This window comes from Acomys russatus, chromosome 13 (assembly GCF_903995435.1).
Source record: "Acomys russatus chromosome 13, mAcoRus1.1, whole genome shotgun sequence".
Lineage (NCBI taxonomy): Eukaryota > Metazoa > Chordata > Mammalia > Rodentia > Muridae > Acomys > Acomys russatus.
This window is the reverse complement of record NC_067149.1, coordinates 43,762,060-43,783,978: the sequence shown is the minus strand read 5'-3', so window position 1 is coordinate 43,783,978 and position 21,919 is coordinate 43,762,060. Positions and strand designations below refer to the sequence as shown.

At 41.9% G+C, this 21,919-nt stretch overlaps 1 protein-coding gene across 3 annotated transcripts in view; it reads right to left on the bottom strand.

Annotated features, from left to right (window-relative positions):
• Marchf8 (membrane associated ring-CH-type finger 8) overlaps window positions 1–21,919 on the bottom strand; it is a 77,276-nt gene that overhangs the window by 40,399 nt on the left and 14,958 nt on the right. For all 3 annotated transcript variants that reach the window (XM_051155153.1, XM_051155152.1, XM_051155154.1), the window contains exon 2: window positions 170–346. In XM_051155153.1, the coding sequence (XP_051011110.1) occupies window positions 170–268 (99 nt within the window). In that variant the 5' untranslated portion in view covers window positions 269–346. The remainder of the gene's footprint in view (window positions 1–169; window positions 347–21,919) is intronic.

Here is a 21,919-nt window from a genome sequence, read left to right as displayed (position 1 = left end):
GCCAGCCTTGGAGTGCTCCTGTCACCATGCCTTCCTCACTGTCATACATTTTCCCTCAAACAGAAATAAAACAGCTCTTTCTTTCTCCGGTGGCTGCTCAGCCAGTGTCTGGCCACAGCTACCAGAAAAGAGCCCCCAAGGAAGGTACTGTAATAAGTTCTCACATTACCTGCTCCAGCTCCTTATCTTTGGTCTTGCTCCTGTAGACTCTAGCGGAAGTGGCGTCCTGAGAAGGGATGGCAGAGATCTGGTGCAGTGGCATGCTCATCCCAGCCTCTGACCTGGTCTTTCTCCTTACGGAACTGAGTCTCCACCAGCAGAGTCATTTTGGGCCATTGACTTCAAGCTGAGAGAAACAAAAAGAAACAGAGCTGAGCTAACTTTCAGTAAGACTAGCATTTTGCAAATTTGAGTAAGTTATGCTGACAAATAGTTGGTCATCAAAAATGATAGAAAATGACTAGGGAAAATTATAAGATGTTTCTTGTAATAAAATAATAGTATCTGAAGGAAGCTAGGTGCCACAGACTAGTCCTTTGTTTTCTATTTAACTTTACAAAAACAATGTATCATATTATTTTTAAATTTAAACTTTTGCTCATGAGCAAGTATTCCTGTGTATGTGTGTGTTTCTCTGAACATCAAATCTCATCTCATGTATCTTGATATAGTAACCTTTCCTTAAAACTATTGCCTTTGGCAGGAGGATTACAAATCGGAACTTGCCTGAGCTACATAGTAAGATCCTATATAAACAAAACAAAAATTAAAACACACACACACACACACACACACACACACACACACACACACACCACAAAGCAAAATCATCACTGCTGTGCTTGGAATTGGGTTATAGTTCTGTGTAGAGCTTGCCTATATACCCAAGTCCCCCAGTATGACGCTCTAAAAAGAAAAGGGGGAGGGAAGTTGGGTGGATGGGAGGAAAAGAGTGGGAAAGGGAAGAAGGGTGGAAGGAAGGAAAGGAGGGAGGGAAGAAAGGAAGTAGGGGAGGGAAGGAAGAAAGGAAGCCAGTCCATCCCACTAGCCTCAAATTCATATAATGGCAAGACTGGGGGTTAAGATGTCTGAAATTTAAAATCTCTATGGTTCATGCATAAACCCACTGTTGGCCAACTTTCCCTATTAAAGGCAAGACAAATATTTCAGGTATTATAGGCCGAATCTGTTCTACTTACTTCACTGTGCGGTATGAAAGCAGCCACTGGCAGTGGGTAATGAATGGGAATTACTTGGTGTTCTAGTTTAGATACAGCTTGTCCACTAAGGGCTTACCTGCTGCAAGTGTGATACCCTGTAACATGGATTAGGTCCCGAACTTTAAAAAGATACCAAATGAGTCTTGAGAAATGCTAAGTGTTTTTCTTGAAGGAGTGAGTTCATCTTACTAGTGAGCTCAAGAACAGCTGTTAAAAAGCTTCCAGGCACCTGCTTCCTCTCCCCTCCGTGTGTTTTCTTCCCTTCTCTTCCAGTATTTCCCTTTCCAACCCTGTGATGTCATCTAGCCTGTTACAGCACAGCCAGAGGTTCATCAGAAGCCAGTGTCAACGTCCTACCCATGGGTCCCCGAATTAAAACAGGTGGTGGTGGCGGCAGCATAGGCGCACGCCTTTAATCCCTGCACTCGGAAGGCAGAGGCAGGCAGATCGTTGTGAGTTCGAGGCCAGCCTGGTCCACAAAGTGAGCCCAGGACAGCCAAGTCTACACAGAGAAACCCTGTCTCGAAAAAAAAGTAAAATGCCCAATTTTGGGTACATATTAAGTAAAACAAAATAATTAAGACATTATATAACAATAAAAATATACTTTCAAAAACAGGTGGCAGGATAGATTTTGTTCATTAGTTACAGGGTTTCTCAGGGAAGATGTAGGTCATCATGGACATTCCTGAGACCCCTGAGAAAGAAGCTGTCTTTATGTAAAGTAACAATGTCTGTATCAGCTGTCTTACATGACCAGGTACGCTTGCTTTTTTCTATGCTCTCTCGTTGTTAGTAATCAAGGCATGTGTTCTCTCCTCTCCATTCTCTTTTCTTACTGCTCTACAGAATCAACTCTATACAAACTATCCATGTTTATGGTTGTTGCAGGATATTTGATCATATTGTGAACCCCGAGATTGTGAACTGGGGAAAAATGTTTCTTGTGGTGTGGCACAGCCCTAGCGCACACCTTTAACCCAAGAGCTTTTTGTTTATTGTAAACAGGTGGCTGTGGTGTGGCTCAGCCCTAGCACACATCTTTAATGCAAGAGCTTTCTGTAAACAGGATTAAATAAAGTTAATATAAAGTTAAATAAAGTTAAGCTTAGGTCAAGAGGTGGAACAAGCAGGAAGTGAACATGGGGGGGGGTAACCCATAGAGTGAGAGTAAGTCCAGAGGACTGATAGAGACACACACACACAGGAAATAGTAAGGAGAGATAGTGAGTTGATGGGTATTTAAGTGTGGAGAAGGAGAAATGGTTTTTTTCTTCTGGGACATCAGCTGAGTAGGAAGGTCAGCTAGGTGATTACCTCTCTGAGCTAGTAGGCTTTCACCCCAATATCTGGCTCCTGAGTCCTTATTGGTTAAATTGGATGATTGGATATTTGTATTTTAAAACAATATATGATAGTTGATATCCCATGATGCAGTTTCAGTGTTAGCAGGACAGGGCTTAAACCAAAGGAATATATTTCTAATTTCTTTCATTTTCTCGCCATGTGTTGGGCATGTGGTGGTGAGCAGGGATGGTAGACAACAGGGCCAGACCATCCTAAGACCACATTTGACTAATCTTTGTTCCACCTCTCTCAAAACTTTGTTCTAGAACAGCAGGGTTTGTGGGGATGCTCTCAACTCTGACAGCCTTACTAGCCAGGCAGAAGATGTCTGGGACTCACGCATGGATGAGTCATCCCTGAACACAGATCAAATCATAAAGCAACAGGAAGGAGGAAGGAATGGCTACTGACCAACACTCACAAGAACATGAGCTACAGAATGAGCTTATTTTGTATTAGGCAAATGCTCGCTGAAAATAAAAAATAAAAAAATGGAGTAGGTTAACAGTATTTATGGATTACACTTCCTGTATTCATCTTCAGGTCCTGATGAAGCTGGTAGAGAGGGAACACTGTGCCCTACAACTGTCCTGCATGTTTCCATCCAAACGCTATCCCACACAAGAGAGACGCACTTACTGCTGAGTTGCTTACACTCTGGAATATCGCTATAGTAGTGAGCAGTGTTTTCATCACTAATGCTTTAAAGTCTTCTGTCACAGATGATGACTACCATGTGGCCTCTTGGAATAAGTTCTCAAACTGGCCGTGCCCAAAGCCCCACTACCTATCATGCCAATAGCTACCTGTGGTGCTTCTGCTATAATCACCATTATTACATCACGGCTACATGCCCATGACAAGCCTGGGAAAGACTATTTATACCAAAGAGAAACCCAAGAGAGTCAGATGTTTGCAGCCTTGAAAGGTCTCCTTCCTTACAGTCACTCCAGCTTTCTGATGTGTATGACCACCTCCCAGTAATGGACCTGAAAGCTTGCCAGAAGCAACACTATTTAAAATATGCACTCATTTACAAACAAACAAGTAAGCAGACAATGATGCTATCTGTGTACATGAAAAATCATACGATATAAAGCATAAGATGGGTATGTTATATAAATTCAATTCATCTTTAATGAAGGACAGTTAGACTTGGCACTGTGCCTGGCCATCCAGATGAGGACTTCAATTTCACTGATATAAATCAAAGCCATCTGAAATGAACATATCTAGAGGAGTTAGACTCCTAAAATTTGAGTCATGAAGAAACACCAAGTTCCTGATCAGGAGAGTTCACATTGTTAAGATTACTACTCTCACAGGCTAGGGCTGTAACCCCATGGCAGAATGCTTATGAAGCACTAGAAGGTCATGGGCTTCGTCCCCACCTCCTCAATGCTGTGTGTGTCAGGGGGAGACTCTCTCCAAACTGATCTTAAAGAACCAAAGTAATCTCTATTAAAATCTGAGCTGCTGTTCGGCATAGATTTGACAAGCTGATCCTAAAATGAAAGTGAGAATTCAAGAAACTTACAATGCAATAACAAAAAGACAAGCACCCAATGAAAAAGGGTTACAAGAAATCAGCTGTCAGGAAGTACAAATTAAAGACATAAGGCACCATTTTAATTATGGTCCTAACTGAAGCTATATGAACAAGTGTTGGTAAGGATATGGCGAGACTGACCCTTTCACACACTGGAGGTGGGAATGTATGTGGCCTCCAATCTTCATGACCTCTAGCTATGACATCTCGACAGAAAAGCAATAATGATAATACCCGGCCTACAGTACCAGTAAGAAGGCCTGACCATGAAAACACCAACTGTTCTATGTACTTCCCAGAGAGTTCAGATAAATCCAAGATTCTGTTCATTCAAATCATGCCGTGTACAAATAAAAATAACAACATGGAAGTCAGAAGACAACAATGCTAGTTCTAGCCCTGACCCTCACCCCGAGAAGGATCCCCCTGTCTCTATTCACCCTTCTTTCAGAGTTCCGGGTTCTAGTGGCACCATATTCCATTACCTCAATTCTAATAGTGAAGAAAGAGAAAGGGATGTGCAAAAGAGCAGAGAGCACAAGTGCAGAAACACAACACTTTACATGCCTACGAAGAAACCAAGATTGTTCACATGCAGAATGAGAATCAGTAGGTTTGTGATTACGAACACACGGGTGTAACAGTGAATAAATGGGACCTCACGAGGCTGAGAAGCTTCTGTAAGGCCGAAGACACGGTCAACAGAACAAAGCGACAGCCTACAGACTGGGAAAAGATCTTCACCAATCCTACATTTAACAATGGGCTAATATCCAAAATATATAAAGAGCTCAAGAAAGTAAACACCACCAAACCAAATAACCCAATTAAGAAACGGGGTACAGAATTAAACAGAGAATTCTCAACAGAGGAATACTGAATGGCTGAGAAACACTTGAAATGCTCAACATCCTTAGTCATCAGAGAAATGAAAATGAAAACCTCTCTGAGATTCCATCTTATACCCATCAGAATGGCTAAGATCAAAAACTCAAGCGACATCAAATGCTGTCAAGGATGTGGAGAAAGAGGAACACTCCTTCACTGCTAATGGGAGTGCAAACTTGTACAACCACTTTGAAAATCAATCTGGTGCTTTCTCAGAAAACTAGGAATAGGGCTACCTCAAGACCCAGCTATTCCATTCCTGGGCATATACCCAAAAGGTGCTCCACCACACAAGGACATATGCTCAACTATGTTCATAGCAGCCTTATTCGTAATAGCCAGAACCTGGAAACAACCTAGATGTCCCTCAGTAGAAGAATGGATAAAGAAACTGTGGTACATTAACACTATGGAATACTATTCAGTTATTAAAAACAAGGAAGTCCTGAAACTTGCAGGCAAATGGATGGAACTAGAAATGATCATCCCGAGTGAGTTACCCCAGACCCAGAAAGATACACATGGTATATACTCACTTATAATTGGACACTAGCCCAACAGAGATGTCCCCTGAAAGTCTTCACTTAGCTGGAGATTGGGATAGATACTAGAACTTCCTATTGGGACTCTAGGTGAGAGAGGTAAGGAAGAATGGGGAAATAGAAGGATCCAGAGGGTCCTAGAAACCTACAAGACCATTAAAAGGCTGACAGATCTGGACCCAGGCGGGTCAGCTCAAACTACTGTACCAACCAAGGAAAACACATACAGTAAACCTAGAACCTCTATTCAGATCTAGCCAATGGACACCACATTCTCCACAATTGTGTGCAGAGTGGGGACTGACTAGGACATGGACTCTGGTGCCCCCTATTTGACCACTTTCCCTTGGTGGGGAGACCTGGTAACACTCAGAGGAAGAGTAAGCAGGCTATCAGGAAGAGGCCTGATAGGCTGTGATCTTATAGTGGGGGACAAGGTCCCCTGCTGTCACAGACCTAGGGGAGGGGAGTGGATGAAAGAGGGAGGGAGGGGGAATGGGCAGATACAAGTGAGGGGATAACAAATGAGATGCAATCTGAATAAATTACTTAAATAAAAATTTAAAAACAAACAAAAAAGAAACATGCAGGATCAGCCATCTGTATTATCAAGTACTACACACAAATGATAAAATTCACCACCAATACAAAATCTTAAAGACTTTTAAAAAGCATCAATGGAAAATCATAAAAAACAAACAACAACCCTATCTCAACCCAAAACTTACTACTCACAGCAAAGCATGTATTCTGACTACTAAAAAGAGAGTTGTCTAAGAACTACTGGGCCTATCTAGAGACATAAACACTCATACAAAGTCAATGTGACTCAGTTGATAGAATGCTTGCATAGCACGCACACACCCACGGTTCCTTCCCACTAGCACATGAGCCACGCAAAGCGGTGTATACCTATAATCCCAGTAATGTGAAGGTAGAGATGGGAGAATTAGAAACTCAAGGTCATCCTTGGCTACTCAATTAAGTCAGCCAGAGGTACATGTAAAAATAAAAATCAGTAATGTATTCCTCTGTAAAATATATATGCATGAATATTACTGACAAACAAAATAACAGATGAACAATGTCAAAATGAATTAAGAATTCTCAATGAAAAACAGTGACTTTGGAGTACACTTGATTACGGAAATATAATAAAATATGCTCTCAAGTTAAAACACATATTTAATGTAACTCAATCAAAGTTTAGGACAGGCTTCACATGGAAAAATGAGCATAAAATCATATATTAAAAAGACAATTAAATGAAAATGTTGGGAAAGAAACACTAAGAAGATGAATTCTATTAAATATTTAAATATTATAATTATTAGGAAACAGCAAGGAATAGGAACAAGATTTTAAAAGTTAGAGACTGAAGCATCCCAAAGAGCACCCTAGCCAACACAAGCAGTAGCCTCCGTTACAGCAAGGGCCACACTAGTCAAGTGCTGCACCTGGGGTAACTTGATAAAATAAATACGCTCACATTTTATTCATCAAAATGAATTCTGGTATGGAGCAGTGAGATAATTCTGTGGGTTCAGCACTGCTGCCAAGCTGAACAGCCTGAATTCAATCCCAGAACTTACGTGATCGAAAAGAATCTACTACAACACACTGTCCTGCACTCCCCCCCCAAAAAGTGAGCAAATTATGATGGATATAAAAATTAAATGTAAACAAAAAGAATGAAATCCAACTACAAATAAATTAATTAAGGAATTCCACTAAAGAGAGAATGTCTTTCTAAAACTAGAATTAACGTATTTCTTTTAAGTTATAAGGTACAGATTTTTGATTTGACTCTATACTCAAATACACAAATGAAGGGGGGGAAGGATGGGAAATGTGTGTTACATGGGACACAAATATTTCACATGAGTTTATCTTTTCCCCCGTCTTTTGAGAGAAGGTTTTGTTAGCCTGCCTGGCCTGAAATTCACTATGCAAAACAGGTAGGCTTCAAACTTTCAGCAATTCTGTGTCTGTCTCGGGCAGGCTTCTAATTGAGGGATTGTGCTACAATATCGAGTCAAGTAAATTTTTGAAAGAAAAAAAAAAAAAAAACAAACCCTCATAGCTAGATGGCCATGTTTCAGAGGAGCTGCTTTATGTAGGAGGACACAGCTGGTGAACCAGAGCATAGGCTGTCACATCAGAAGAACAAGAGAAGGCAAGAGCTCATGCAACTATATTTTTCTTTATTAACATTCTACAAAAATGTAACAAAACTTAGGCCAGGAAGATGGCTCAGCATTCGCAGCAGTGAAAACCCAATGGCCTGAGTTCAATGCTTTGAAGTCACATGAAAAGCAAGATGCAGCGGTGAACACCTGTAATCCCAACCCTCCTACAGCGAGACTGGAGGTACAGACAGGAATGAGCCAGAAGCTCACAGGCCAGCCAGCTGGAACATACAGTACAGCAGCAGCAACAATTGAGACCCTGCCTTAGCAAGCAGGAGGGAACCAACTCCCAGGTCCTCTGACCTCCTCCACATATGCCATGAGATATGCACACACTACATACATACAATTTAAAAATAAATGTTTTTAGCAAAACCTGTCAATGACCAATGTGTTGGGCATGTATTCTCATATGCTCTGATAGCAACACAAACTAAAAATGTCTACCACAGAAAAGCAAGCAACACAGCAAACAAATGAACAACTGTAGGAAAACATTTGCTAAGCTTAGACTATGAAAACATGCAAAAGTCTACAGTCTCAAAGAGTTTTCAAGGCAAAATTATTTATAACAAAGAAAAGTACCACTATTTGCCCCAAATTAAGTCAATTTGTTGAGTAAACTGTGATGCAATTATAGCCAATAGAGTACTATGTAGTCATTATATGAAATAGAGAAACACAGATATACTAAACACTAATAGTAAAAATTACAAATTACAGTAACAGTCATGTAAATATACACACAGGGGGAAAAATTCCCAAATGCAAATAGCTAAATGATGCAACAATATAAATGATTTTCCTTTGTCTTCCACATGTTTTCATAATAAATTAATAAATATTTTTGTAGACAGGCTGGCAGCAGAAAATAATCAGTGAGAAAAAGCAACCACAAGAAGGCTCATATTTTGTTAGAAATGCTTGTGGCAGCCTCTCAGAACTCCAAACACTTCTACAGAAATAAAAGCTACCGTCTCATGACTCATGACTGGTCACAAACAGTGCAGGATTTGCTTTCTATTCTAATTTTTTAGTCTTCCTTTTACTATTTTCCAAAAGGTTTCCCTTTAAAAACAGCAGTGTACATCAAAGAAACAGTCTGCCTTTCTGCATAAGGCTATTACAACATGACTTTTATTCTCGAGGCCAATGATTGTAAAGTCTGTCTTTGTTTTGTATTTTACACATAGTTAGACTAGTTTTGCCATTATTTTCATGCCATATTGTTTCCAAAAGAAGTCAGTGTGCATACTTCTTACAAAATGCAACTGCAACGAGGGCCATGATATGCCAGCAAGGAACCCGGGGGATCGTAACAAGGCAGACAAGGAAGGCTGGCACTTATTTGCCCAGCACTTACAAGCCTGAGCATTTGGCCAGTGCTTACAGAGCTATCTATTATTCACATGGCTTCTTTCCACCAATATGTGTGTCCCTGGGCTATGCTCGGAATATGTCTGTGGCAGGAACCATAATCTTTTACAACATAGAAAATAATAAACAAGGGCTATTTTCCTTTTAGTCATAGTCATAGAAGAAATGTTCCAATATAGTACGCAAGTCTGCTTTTCACCAGAAGAAAGTAAATCACTCTCTCAAAAGAGAGAGAACCCTAGAGATGCCCAGATGCCTTGTGAACTGGCTGGTTTTGTGTCGACTTGACAAAAGCTAGAGTCATTAGAGAGGAAGGAGCTCAGTTGAGGAAATGCCTCCATGAGATCCAGCTGTAAGGCATTTTGTCAATTAGTGATCAATGGGAGAGAGTCCAGCCCATGGTGGGTGGGGCCATCCCTGGGCTGGTGGTCCTGGGTTCTATAAGACAGCAGGCGGAGCAACCATGGGGAGCAAGCCAATGAGCAGCACCCCTCCATGGCCTCTGCATCAGCTCCTGCCTCCAGGTCCCAGCCCTGTTTGTTTAGTTCCTGTACAGACTTCCTCCAATGATGGGCTATGATCTGGAAATGTAAGTCGAATAAAGAATAAACCCTTTCCTCACCAAATTGCTTTTTGGTCGTGGTGTTTTGTTACAGCAATAGAAACCCTAACTAAGACACGTTGGATCTGACCATAGGATCAGGCACTTTTGGTGTGTCAACATATGTACAGTCAAGTTCCTCAATTTCCTGCGACCAGGCCTATAAACTTACCCACAGGCGCCAATTCTTTTATGACACTACCATATGTGGTGCAAAGAAATGGGCTCCCTGAACGCTGGGAACATACCTGGGGCTCTTTGGCCCTCTCTTCACTTGGCTACTAAAGAGCTTCGTCAGTCAGTCTTCTCCCTGCATAGCCTTATCATCTCCTTCCTAATAAATAGCTTTATATCAGTTCCCCAAGGAAAATACATAGGATGCGTGGTTGATATATTGTAGTTAGACGACGCTATGCACAAACAAAAATAGCTAATGCCAGGAGAAAAAGTTAAGTACTTTTTTTCCTTCGGTCATCTTTTCAGTTGTAGGAAAAAAAAAAAAAGCCAAAAATGAGGGCAGATTTGTGAGTATGAGAGTACTCGCAGTTCCACCTAGAAAGAAGGGGCCACAAACATATACAGGAGTTACACAACCAGGAACAGTTCAAGAAACCTGAAAACAGAGACAAGCTTCAGACTGCAAGGCCACTAAGTACCCAGTGCAATGAATTTAAAAGCAGAGTTTTTATCCAAGGTATTATAAAGTTCAAAGAGTCAAGACGAAGAGCAATCTTCCTGTAGGAGACTGACATTACTCTAACGCAAAATGAAATCAGATCTCTTCACATCAAAATACAAACATCTTCAAATTTCTAAAAGGCTATTTCAGCATGGAAACCTATATCCAGTTGTGCCATCAAATAATGCAAGAGACACAGCGGAGCACGATTTCCCCGTGCATTCTTTATTATCTCCTGGGAGATAAACTCCAGGTAAAATAAGAAAGCAAATCAAGGAAGAAGAGCAGGATACAGGGATGGGGATATAGCCTAGTGAGTAAAGTGCTAACTGAGCATCCACTTCTGCTTTCTATCCTATTTCCCCTTCTGAGGGAGAGTCAAGCATCCTCCCTTGGGGCCTCCTTGCTGCTTAGCTTCTTCGGGTTTGTGAACTGTAGTATGTTTATCCTATGGCTAAAATCTGCTTATAAGTGAGTACATATCATATGTATCTTTCTGAATCTGGGTTACCTCAATCAGGTTAATATTTTCTAGTTCCATCCACTTGCCTACAAATTTCATGATTTCCTTGTTTTTAATGGCTGAATAGTATTCCATTGTATAAATGTACCACAGTTTCTTTATCCATTCTTTGGTTGAGGGACATCTAGGTTGTTTCCAGTTTCTGGCTACTATGAATAAAGCTGCTATAAACATAGTTAAGCAAATGTCCTTGTGGTAATGTAGAGAGTAATTTGGATATATGCCCAGGAGTGATAAAGCTGGATCTTGAGGTAGAATCATTCCCAGTTTTCTGAGAAAGTACCAGACTGATTTCCAAACTGGTTATACAAGTTTGCACTCCCACCAGCAATGGAGGAGTGTTCCCCTTGTCCACATCCTGGCCATCACGTGCTGTCACTTGAGTTTTTGATCTTAGCCATTCTGACCCATGTAAAATAGAATCTCAGAGTGGTTTTTGAATAGTATTTTCCTGATTGCTAAGGACGCTGATCAAGTGCTTCTGTCTATTTGAGATTCCTCTGTTAAGAATTCTCTGGATTAGTTCTGTACATCAGAAGTGGATGAAGAGAGAGAACTGGGTGGGAGAGGGGGTGGAAAGGAAAATGAGGCTGGGGATCAGGTGGGGTGAGAACAGGGTGGGGGAAGATGAGAGGGCTGGGAGAGAGACCCATGTTGGGGGGCATCTCTGGGACAAGTTGGAGACCCAAGAAGGGGCAGGCTTCTGGGAGGATATGGAGGTAATTCTAGCTGAGACTCTTAGCAGCAGGGAATATAGAGACTGAAGCGGCCAGTCAGAGGATCAAAACAGATGCAGAGACCCACAGCCAAACATTAGGAGGCATTTGGGGAATCTAATGGAAGAGTTAGGGGAAGGTTAGAAGCCAGAGGGGACAGGAACTTCACAAGAAGACCAACAGAGTCAACTAACCAAGCACCATGGGAGCTCACAGAACCCCACCAATCAAAGAGCATGCGCAGACTGGACCTACACCACCAACCAAAGAGCATGCAAAGACTGGACCTAGGTCCCCTACACATATGTAACTGATGGGCAGCTTGGTCTTCATGTGGGTCCCCTAGCAAGTGGAGTGGGGGTTGTCCTCTGATATGGACTCTGCTGCCTGTTTTTGGATCACTGTTCCCTAACTGGGCTGCCTTGTCTGCCCTCAGTGGAAGAGAATGAGCTTAGTTCTGATGCAACTTGATGTAGTAGGGCGGGTGGCTGTGTGGGTGCTCCGTTTTCCTGAATTCGGTGAGGGGGTGGGATGGGGAGGAGAGGAGGAAGGGGGCTGTGATAAGGAAGTAGAGCAAATAAATAAATTAATTAATTAAAAAATTTTTATTTAAAAAGTGCTTTCTGAGCACATATGAAGGAAGCCCAGAGTTTGATCCCCAAGACTGCATAAAAACCAAGCAGAGGAGCACATGCCTATGAGTCTCAGCATTTGTGCCCCTTGGATGCAAATTGATGGACCAAATGCTGGACCATTCCTCTTTCACACACTTCAGGTAAACATACTCACTCACTTTCAATCACTGTAATAATAATAATGGGACAGACTTAGCTATGAGTCTAGTAACGGGCTGAGGAGGCAGCTCAACAGAACTCAAGAGAACAACAGAACAAAAAACTTTCCCTACAAGAGTGAGGACTAGAGTTTGATCCCATTTGATCCATGTAGCTATGGAGTGAGTGGGCAGACTGCCTATAATGCCAGAGTCTGGAAAAGGACAGGAGATCCCTGGATCAACCCTGCTAGCTAGATTAGCCATACTGGCTGTGGGTTCAGCAAAAAGATACTGCATCAATGAAAAGGTAGAGAGCAATAAAGGAAAATCTCCTAACTATAAACATATATATTCTCTCTCTCTCCTACTCCCTCCCCCTTCATACACAGACAAGATCTCATATGCACATACATACATACATGTATACATACACATATACTTTCAAATTTTAAAAACGATTTCTGATAACAACTTAGCATAATGTATTAAAAAATTATCAATAGTACTTTTCTGCCTGTTACTGTAGTTTTAATTAGCTTTGATATCAGCTAAACCCATAATCAATTTGAACCTTTAATGAGACCACTCTTAAAGAAATACTGAAGTTCTGCACATGACTGAGAACCTGCTTACAAAAATGACCTCAACATCTCTGTAAATGGGAAGAGACAGGGAGCACTCCACTCTAAAGCAGGAGCCAACTCTGATGCAGAGAACATGAGAACACAGTAGCTTGGAAGACAAATGGTCTCCATGACTCATTACCTGACAAGAAGCAAGGGAACTGTGCATCTTGTTCAAGAAACTCCTCCAAGAGGCAGCCAGCAGAACAGGAAGCAGCAGCTGTTGGCCAGGCCTACCAGCAGCAGGGGTGATAATTACCTCCCTGGTTGCTGTAGTCATGATAGTAGCCCTGTCAACACAGGATGTTTGCACTGACAATAGAGGCTGCATTCTGGCAGCACACAGGATGCGGCTCTCAGCTGCCTAAGTGAGCACTCACTCTCAAGCATATATGCTCAGAATCCCAACTAACCATAGCAGGAGCTCACTCAGGAGTGGGCTAAGCCACCAAAGAACTCTGAGCTTTCTGTCGAAACTGTGCTTCTTCACTTAAAACAATGTTATAATAAAATAAAATTTCCATTTTGAAAGAAATAAAGTGTATGTAGACTATATGAGATCCAAAGGGAAGAAATATATGATAAAACCAGTAAAATTTAATACAGAATTTATCACAGAACCTTACTTGTGTTAGAACAATTCTCACCTTGTTCTAATAAAATAAAGATTCCAACTCAACGTATCTCTAAAAAGTAAAGCTGTGACCTCTCAAAAAAGTGTTCTCAATTGAGGAAGCTATGGACCCAGCACAGGAAATGTCACTCTGGAACTGGGCTCACCCTGCAGAACCTGTTGTCATCACTGGCGCGCACTGCTGATAATCACCAAGATACGCCACATGATCTAGGCAGAGTCTCCAAACTTGTTCTGCTCCGGGCTATGCCCACGCCTAAGCTACACAGACACCTCATCATACCTGGCATCATCAACTGTTCTGAAACACAACTCTTGTTGGCATAGTGGGATTAGGTCTATAAATCCAGAATTTGGGAAGCTGAGGCAAGAAAATCATAAGTTCCTGGTCAGCCTGTACCATACAGGAAAACCTATTACAAACAAAAATGCTTTCATACTAAAGAATGTCATTCCCATCAACAGTGAATTTGAATCTGCATGACCCAATAACAGCCTGTCTCAACTGTATGCAAATCCAAATAATCAGCAACGTCCTAAACACCTCCCACCACAGGACTGCAACCCTTCATGAAGTGTCCCATGCTGTAAATAGGTGGAAGGAAAGATCCGGACTAGAAAAGAATTAACTTCATTCTTCTGTAAACAACAAATGAGAACCTGTAAAAACCTCAACGTGTAGCCAAACTCACAGCTGCTGGTAAAGCGAAAGCGCCGTTGCCGTAGGAAACCACTAGTAACCTAAGCAGTTCTGCAGCACGCAACCCTCTTCTCTTAATGCTTCTGAATCCGCAGTCCTGAGCTAGCAGGAAAGTAGTGAATCCAGGGGCCGCCTGTCCTCTTCTAAGGCTGAATTTCAAGGTGAAATGTCCAGCGTGGGTTCCAAAAGCATTTTCTTTCTTCTGATTTTAAACAAAAGGTCCAGCTGAATAAAAATTAAAAATTACTCCCCATCCTACTGTCTTATCTCCCCATATTCTACTGAAACCCTTCTAACAAACTCGCTCCTACTTTCACCTTTGTGTGTGTGTGTGTGTCCCACTGAGTATTTCTTGCTCCAGCATGAGTGGGTGGCTACTGACTGAAGCATGGGCAGCTTAACAGTGGCTATACCACGGGAGGAGACAACGCTTCCTCCTCTGACCAATTCATGCCAACAGCCTCTCATCAGGGGGCTTGGGGCCTCCTGGCCCTCTTGTTCGTGATGAAGGTCAATCTTGCGCTGGTCTTGTACAGATGACCACAGCTGCAGCAAGTGCATCAGTGCAGTGGCTGTCATGTCCAAAAGACATCTTTTGGCTGCACCTCTCTCCACCTTCTGTTCTCTCCTCATCGCCCTCTCCTGTGATGCTCACTGACCTCTGGAGGGAGGAGTACCGGATAATTTGTTAAGGTCAACATTGCAGCACAGAAGCTGATCCAGGTCACCCACAGAATTACGAAACTCACAAGTGGTTTCACCACAACACCTATCCATTCTTTGTCCATACCAAAATACCCACAATGGGCAAGGTTTCTTGGGTATTCCTCATCCTTTCTAGACTGTGACACAGAATTCACAGCTAGCCTGGCTAGTCTCACAGACCTCCTGAAGAAACTGTGTAAATGGTAAGGCAAGGACAGCCCTGAAATCTCTGACTGGAGACTGTCACAGCAGCTCTGACTTATCCTTGTCCTTAATACAGATCAGGTAAAGGTCAGCCTCCACTGCCCATCACTCCTAATTTTTATAGTACATTGTATTTTGAACGCTTTGCCAGGGGCTGTTAAGGTACAGTCTGCTTCAATTAATCTGAATTTCAATTCTAAACTAACGAGTTTTATCATCAGTCACAATGTCATTCTCATCTGGAGAACTGAAATAACATTAATGAACCATTTACTTAATACAAACTGATTGCACAGGCATGACACCTAATTCAGAAAATAGGGCAACCCTCATCTCTGATATCACTAGCAATTAATTCAGAATTTTTAAAAATATAAAACTTCTGAGTGAAATGATAAATTAAAGATGCATTTAGCCCTATTCCTCCCCCTAATACCAGAAGTGTGGTTACATAAAAATACATAAAACCACATGGGGAAAGTTTAAAAGGAACACTCAGAGCAAATGGAATTTAAAGCTGAAAAGTCACGCAGGCAGAGTACTGAGTCCCAAGTGGGTAGAGAAGCCAGGGGTTTAGGCAGTTTGTGTCACAGAACTCTAGCAAAGCCAGGAGGAGCAGCTTGGAAGAGTTAGGAGTTAAGATGAAGTTAAAATTAAAAAGATAACTGGTAAATCCAACAATAAGGGTTATAGTGGAAGTTTTGGTTATGTTAAGTAAATATGTTTTTGTTTTGATCCCAAGCGTAGGATGTGAAACCGCCTTTAGCTTATCCACAGCTGCTAACAGCCTCCTGCAGGGGGCATGGTCTTTGCCAGCTGGAAAACACCCTAGTGTGACACCAACTATGAGAGGGTATAAATAGGAGTGGGGTGGTGATGGGGGTGGGGGGGGCTGGGGGATGGGAGCAGCTGGGGGTCACTTCTAGAGACCCTTCTGGAGAGAAACACTCTGGAGAGTGTTTTGAGGGGCTGCTGTTGATTGGTTCCACTGCTGCTCTTTGCTGCTCGGCTGGACGGCTGGAATCGCGATGGTGAAGGATGGAATCACCCCAAGGAACTGAGTCTCAAATGTCTACATCCCCGTCCCTATAGCCTTCTTTCCCTCCTACCGAGGGTCAGTGGGCTGGAAGGGAAGTAGAGGCATTAAAGAATCCCAAATAAAGTAGGTTTAAAAAAATATATAAGACTACAAAGGTGACCTTACTCAGGAGGTCATGGAAGAGACCATACATGAGCTAAGAACTGGAACTCTGCCATGTTGTTAATTTTACCCAGAACAAAAGTATGCTTGACTTTCCAGCAGAATTCAAATAGTCTCTACTTGAGGTCATTTAGATCATTATAGATTAACTCTGGGAAAAAAACATAAAAGTTACTATTTTCACAGAGACATCTCCATGAGGATGAGTCATTAGAAAACACAAACTACATACACCATTCTTGCCCGTTTCTCATGAAATACTAAATATTTAAATAAAAGAACTATCAAATGAGGAAACAACAAAAAATACAAAAAATGGACAACTTGAAAAAGAATAAAGGCCAGTAAGACGGCTCCATGGATTAAGGTTTCCAGTCCCCACACCCACATGGATGGAAGGAGGAGACCGACTCCCACAAACTCACCTCTGAGTCCACACATGGAATGTGGCAGACACATACACACAATAAGCAAATATATGTAATTTAAAAAAAACACTAGCTGAGCACATACCTTTAATCCCAGCACTCAGGAGGCAGAGGCATGTGGATTGTTGTGAGTTCAAGGCCAGCCTGGTCTACAAAGTAAGTCCAGGACAGCCAAGGCTACACAGAGAAACCCTGCCTCGAAACCCCCCAAAAAGAAACAAACAAACAAAAAAAACCCCACTATTTTCTAGACGTTAATAAGAATGATTTTTTAAAAAGCCAAATGAGTGAAACAACAGATTAAATATAGCTAAAAGACCACTAAACTATATTCCACACTTAAAGAATTTTTTTCATCATTAAGAAATGAAAGTATTAAACAGAAACAAGCAGACAAGCATAACATGGCATGGTCTCCGTGAATGCTATTTGAGTCCCAGAGGAACATGTTACATGTAAGGAGATAAAAGTTAAGCATTTTCAAAAATAGATAAGGGGCTAGAAAGATGGCTCAGCAGTAAAGAACACTGGTTGCTTTTCCAGAAAATTGGGTTCAATTCCCAGCACCCATAAGGCAGCTCACAGACATCTGTAACTCCAGCCCCAGGTGATCCAACACCTTCTTCTGGCCTCCATGGGCACAATGCACGCAAGTGGTACACAAACATTCAGGCTGGCAAAACACCCATATACATACAATAAAATAAGATTTTATAAAAAAAAAGATGAAAGATTTCAATCTAGATTAAAGAATCACAATAACACACAAAGCAGTACAAATACAAAAAACATTACACATGGATATGCTATAATAAATATCAAAATAAGCACAAATAAATTTAAAAATAGCCAGAAAGACAAGTGATCTCTACAATTGGATCTCAATAGCAACAAGAAAAGCCAGGTGATAGCATGATGCTGTTCTCGGCATACTGACAAAATGAGTTGTTGACCAGCATTGTATACGCAGAAAAATTACTATTCAAGAATGAAGATGAAATAAAGATATCACCGCTCCAGCAAAACACACACACACACACACACACACACACACACACACACACACACACACACACAAAACTACAACAACAACAATGACACTGAGGAGAGAGGAAGACTAAAATGAAGACAGTGAGCATACTGAAAATAGCAGTATTTGGAAATCAATATGGCAGTTTCTCAGAAAATTGGGAATCGATCCACCTCAAAACCCAGCTTTACCACTCCTGAGCATATACCCAATAGATGTTTCATCATACCATGAAGACACTTGCTCAACTATGTTCATAGCACCTTTATTTGTGATGTCCAGAAACTGGAAACAACCCAGACATCCCTCAACTGAAGAATGGATAAAGAAAATGTGGTACATTTATACATGGAATATTACTCAGCTGTTAAAAAAAAAATGGCATAATGAAGTTTGCAGGCAAATGGATGTAACTAGAAAAGATTATCCTGAGTGAGGTAGCCCAGACCCAAAGACAAACACGGCATGTACCCTCTTATAAGTGGGTATTAGCCATAAAGTGAAGGATAAGCACGCTACAGTCCACAGACCCAGAGAAGCTAAGTAACAAGGACAGCTCAAGGAGCTAGGCATGCATCTCACTGTGAAGGGCAAATAGAATAGACACTGGGCATAGACTGGGGAGGGGTCGGGGCGGGGCTGGGATGGGAACAGGAGGTATCAGGTGGAGGAGGACAGAGGGGGAGAGTACTGGGAGAGCCCAGCAGAATGGGGGTGGGCATCCCTGGGACGAGCTAAAAGCCTAATACAATGAAAACTCCCAGGAATTGATGAGGGTGACCCTAGCTGAAACTCCTACAGAGCCATCTCCTGTAACCAGGCAAGGCTTCCAGTGGCGGGTTTGGGACACCAACTCAGCCACAAAACCTTCTACCTACAATTTGTTCTGCCTATAAGATGTGCTAGGGTAAAAGTAACACAAATTGTGGAACCAATGACAGGTCCAGCTTGAGACCCACACCATGAGAGGGAGCCCACCCCTGACATTCTCTCAAGGGTGAGGAACCAGAGGCTGGATAGCCCAGAGACCTAGCATAGACCCAAACACTAATGGTTTTTTTTTTTTAAATCATTGAAATGATTCCTTACGATGTTCTACTCATAGATTGGTGCCTAGCCCAACTGTTATCAGAGAGGCTTCACCCAGCAACTGATGGGAGAAGATGCAGAGATTCACAGCCAAACATTAGGCAGAACCTGGAGAATTCTGCTGAAGAGGGAGAGGAAGGATTGTAGGAGCCAGATGGCTCAAGGACACCACAAGAAAACCTAGAGAATCAACTAAGCTGGGCTCATAGGGGCTCACAGAGACTGAACCACCAACCAGGGAGCCTGCACGGGACTGACCTGGGCCCTCTGCCCATGTGTAACACTTGTACAGCTTGGTTTTCATGTGGGACTCCTAACAGTGGGAGCAGGGGCTGTCTCTGACTCTGCTGCCTGCTTTTGGGGCCCTTTCCCCCTACTAGGTTGCATTAATAGGAGAGGAGGTGCTTAGTCTTTCTGCAACTTGATATACCACAGCTGGTTGATACTCATGGGCGGCCAGCCCTTTTCTGAAGTAAACCAGAGGAGGAATGGATACGGAGTAGGAGTGGAAGGACTGGGAGGGGGGAGGGAGGGGACGTTGCTGTCGGGATGTAAAATAAATAAATGAATAAATAAAATACGAAGAAATGCTATAATATTTAATTATATATAAAGAGAAATTATAATAAGGAGAAATATTATAAAGTATAATAAGAAAACAGAAAACAGGCACATAAGGTGTAAACAGAAGCATGACCTCTGTGAATAAAGGGATCTAGTTTACTTCTTTCTGTTTGTCTCCTAGTTTCTTTCTCCATTTATACAAATATTTTTTCCACAAGGCACATCCCATTTTCTTGCATTCAGGAACACTATAACAAATCCCTAGCTGGGAGTCATTTTGAGCAAGCCACCACCCCAAGGGTGCACACCAGGACATGTGTGGCGGCCTGCTATCCGCACACTCGGGAAGCTGAGGTAGAACAATCACAAGGCCACGTAGGCTGTACTGTGACACACTGTCTCAAGGAAGGGGCCAGGGACAAACTGTGAACAATTCGGAGCAGAGCAGGGAGGCCTGCTGTTTGCAGGGTAAGAACTGAGGTGGCAGTGGCTTTATTCAACTTCATCTAGGAATGCAAGTATCAACAGCACTTCAAAGTACTGATTGCAGGTTACAGACCAATCTTGCTTTTTTTTTTTTTTCTTTTTAAGATGCTAAGCCACCAAAATTTTGAATCAGCTGTATAATCATTAAGTACATTAAATATAAACAGACTACATAAATGTTCCAATTTTTTTCTAATGTGTGTTAACGAGTATCAAAGTGGTGCTGAGTGACTCCGCATCCTCCTGTTTGTTATAGTCTCAAAATTACAGAAATTATCAGTCACTCCTTTTATATGTTCAGTCTGCTAAACCATCTGCCTGAGCTCATCACATGGGCCAGGTACATACTCGTCATGGTGTTGTATCTGATGAGCGTCAGAGAACTGCTCACAACACATGTAGCTCTGCCTGTTGTCACACAGGTCAGCCTGTACTCCATCAGTTTATGTAACAAAGTCAGTTTCTTCTTCATTCTGATAATGTTCTCCTGTATTTCCCCAGTTTTACTTCCTCATGGTACACCAGCGGAGAGTCCTTCTCAGGGTTAGGAACACGAAGTTTGAACAGTCCCTGCTTTCTTCACCATTGCCTCCAACCAAACTTTGCAGTGACCAAAAATGTTGCAGATTATCTTGAGTTCTCAATACAATTCATAGACAATAAGCAAAATTACTTTTAAAATATTAGCAAGACAGTAGAAAAATCAAAATTGGAAGAGATGGCTCAGGACATATGACAACCTGAGTCTCTTCTCTGGAACCCATGAGGTAGAGAGAGAACTGACTCCTGTAAGCTCTCCTCTTTCCACATGTGTACCAGGGCACATATGTGCCTATACCCACCCCTACCACACACACAAGCAAATAATCGAAAATTTAAAAATCACGATCAGGAACTTTTTTACAAATATTGAAAGGCAACAAACAAACAAAACATATTAGGGATAAGGAAATACACAGAGCAAGGCACACAAAAGAAAGGCCCTCTGGCCGGGCGTGGTGGCACACGCCTTTAATCCCTGCACTCAGGAGGCAGAGGCAGGCGGATTGCTGTGAGTTCAAGGCCAGCCTGGTCTACAAAGTGAGTCTAGGACAGCCAAAGTTACACAGAAAAACCCTGTCTTGAAAAAAAAAAAAAAAGAAAGAAAGAAAGAACCTCTTTAAAGCACATGACTCATTGAGGGCTAGGGATTTTCATAAGATAGTAATATATGATGTTCATACAGGGTTTACTTCAAGAATATAAAGCTTAGATTAACATCTCGCAGTCAGTATCATTAGCACAAATAATATACACATACCCAATAAGCTTTTGACAAAGTTCAATGTTCATTCTTGTGAAGCAAACAAACTTCATTATACTGTAGAAATGTCCTTAATTATATAAACTTCACTAACCTACAGCAGGAGTAGAGATATAATTTGGTGGTAACATGCCTACAGAGCATGCACAAACCCCAACAAAGGAAGAAGAGGAGAGAGAGGAAGAAAGAAAGAAGGGAAGGGGAGGGAGCGAAGAAAAAGGAAGGAAGGAAGCCACCATAAAATCCTGAGAACTCTGCCCGAAAGACTGGCGACAGATAAAGATGCCCACTTTTATCAATTATACTCAAGATTATACCAAAGGTCTCACAAATGTTGTTCATGGAGGGAAAGAAATACAAGTGCATAAAGAAAGGAAGGGCTGGGGTACAGCTCTGTGACAGACCGTTTGACAAACAAGCAGGAGACCCTCAGTTCCACAGCCATCTCTGCCTCAATCTCCTGAAGCAGAAGGTTATTAACAAAAGAAATCTAGAGTTAGGTGACGGAGTAAAAAGGGAATATGGTCAATATATGCTGCATGAAAT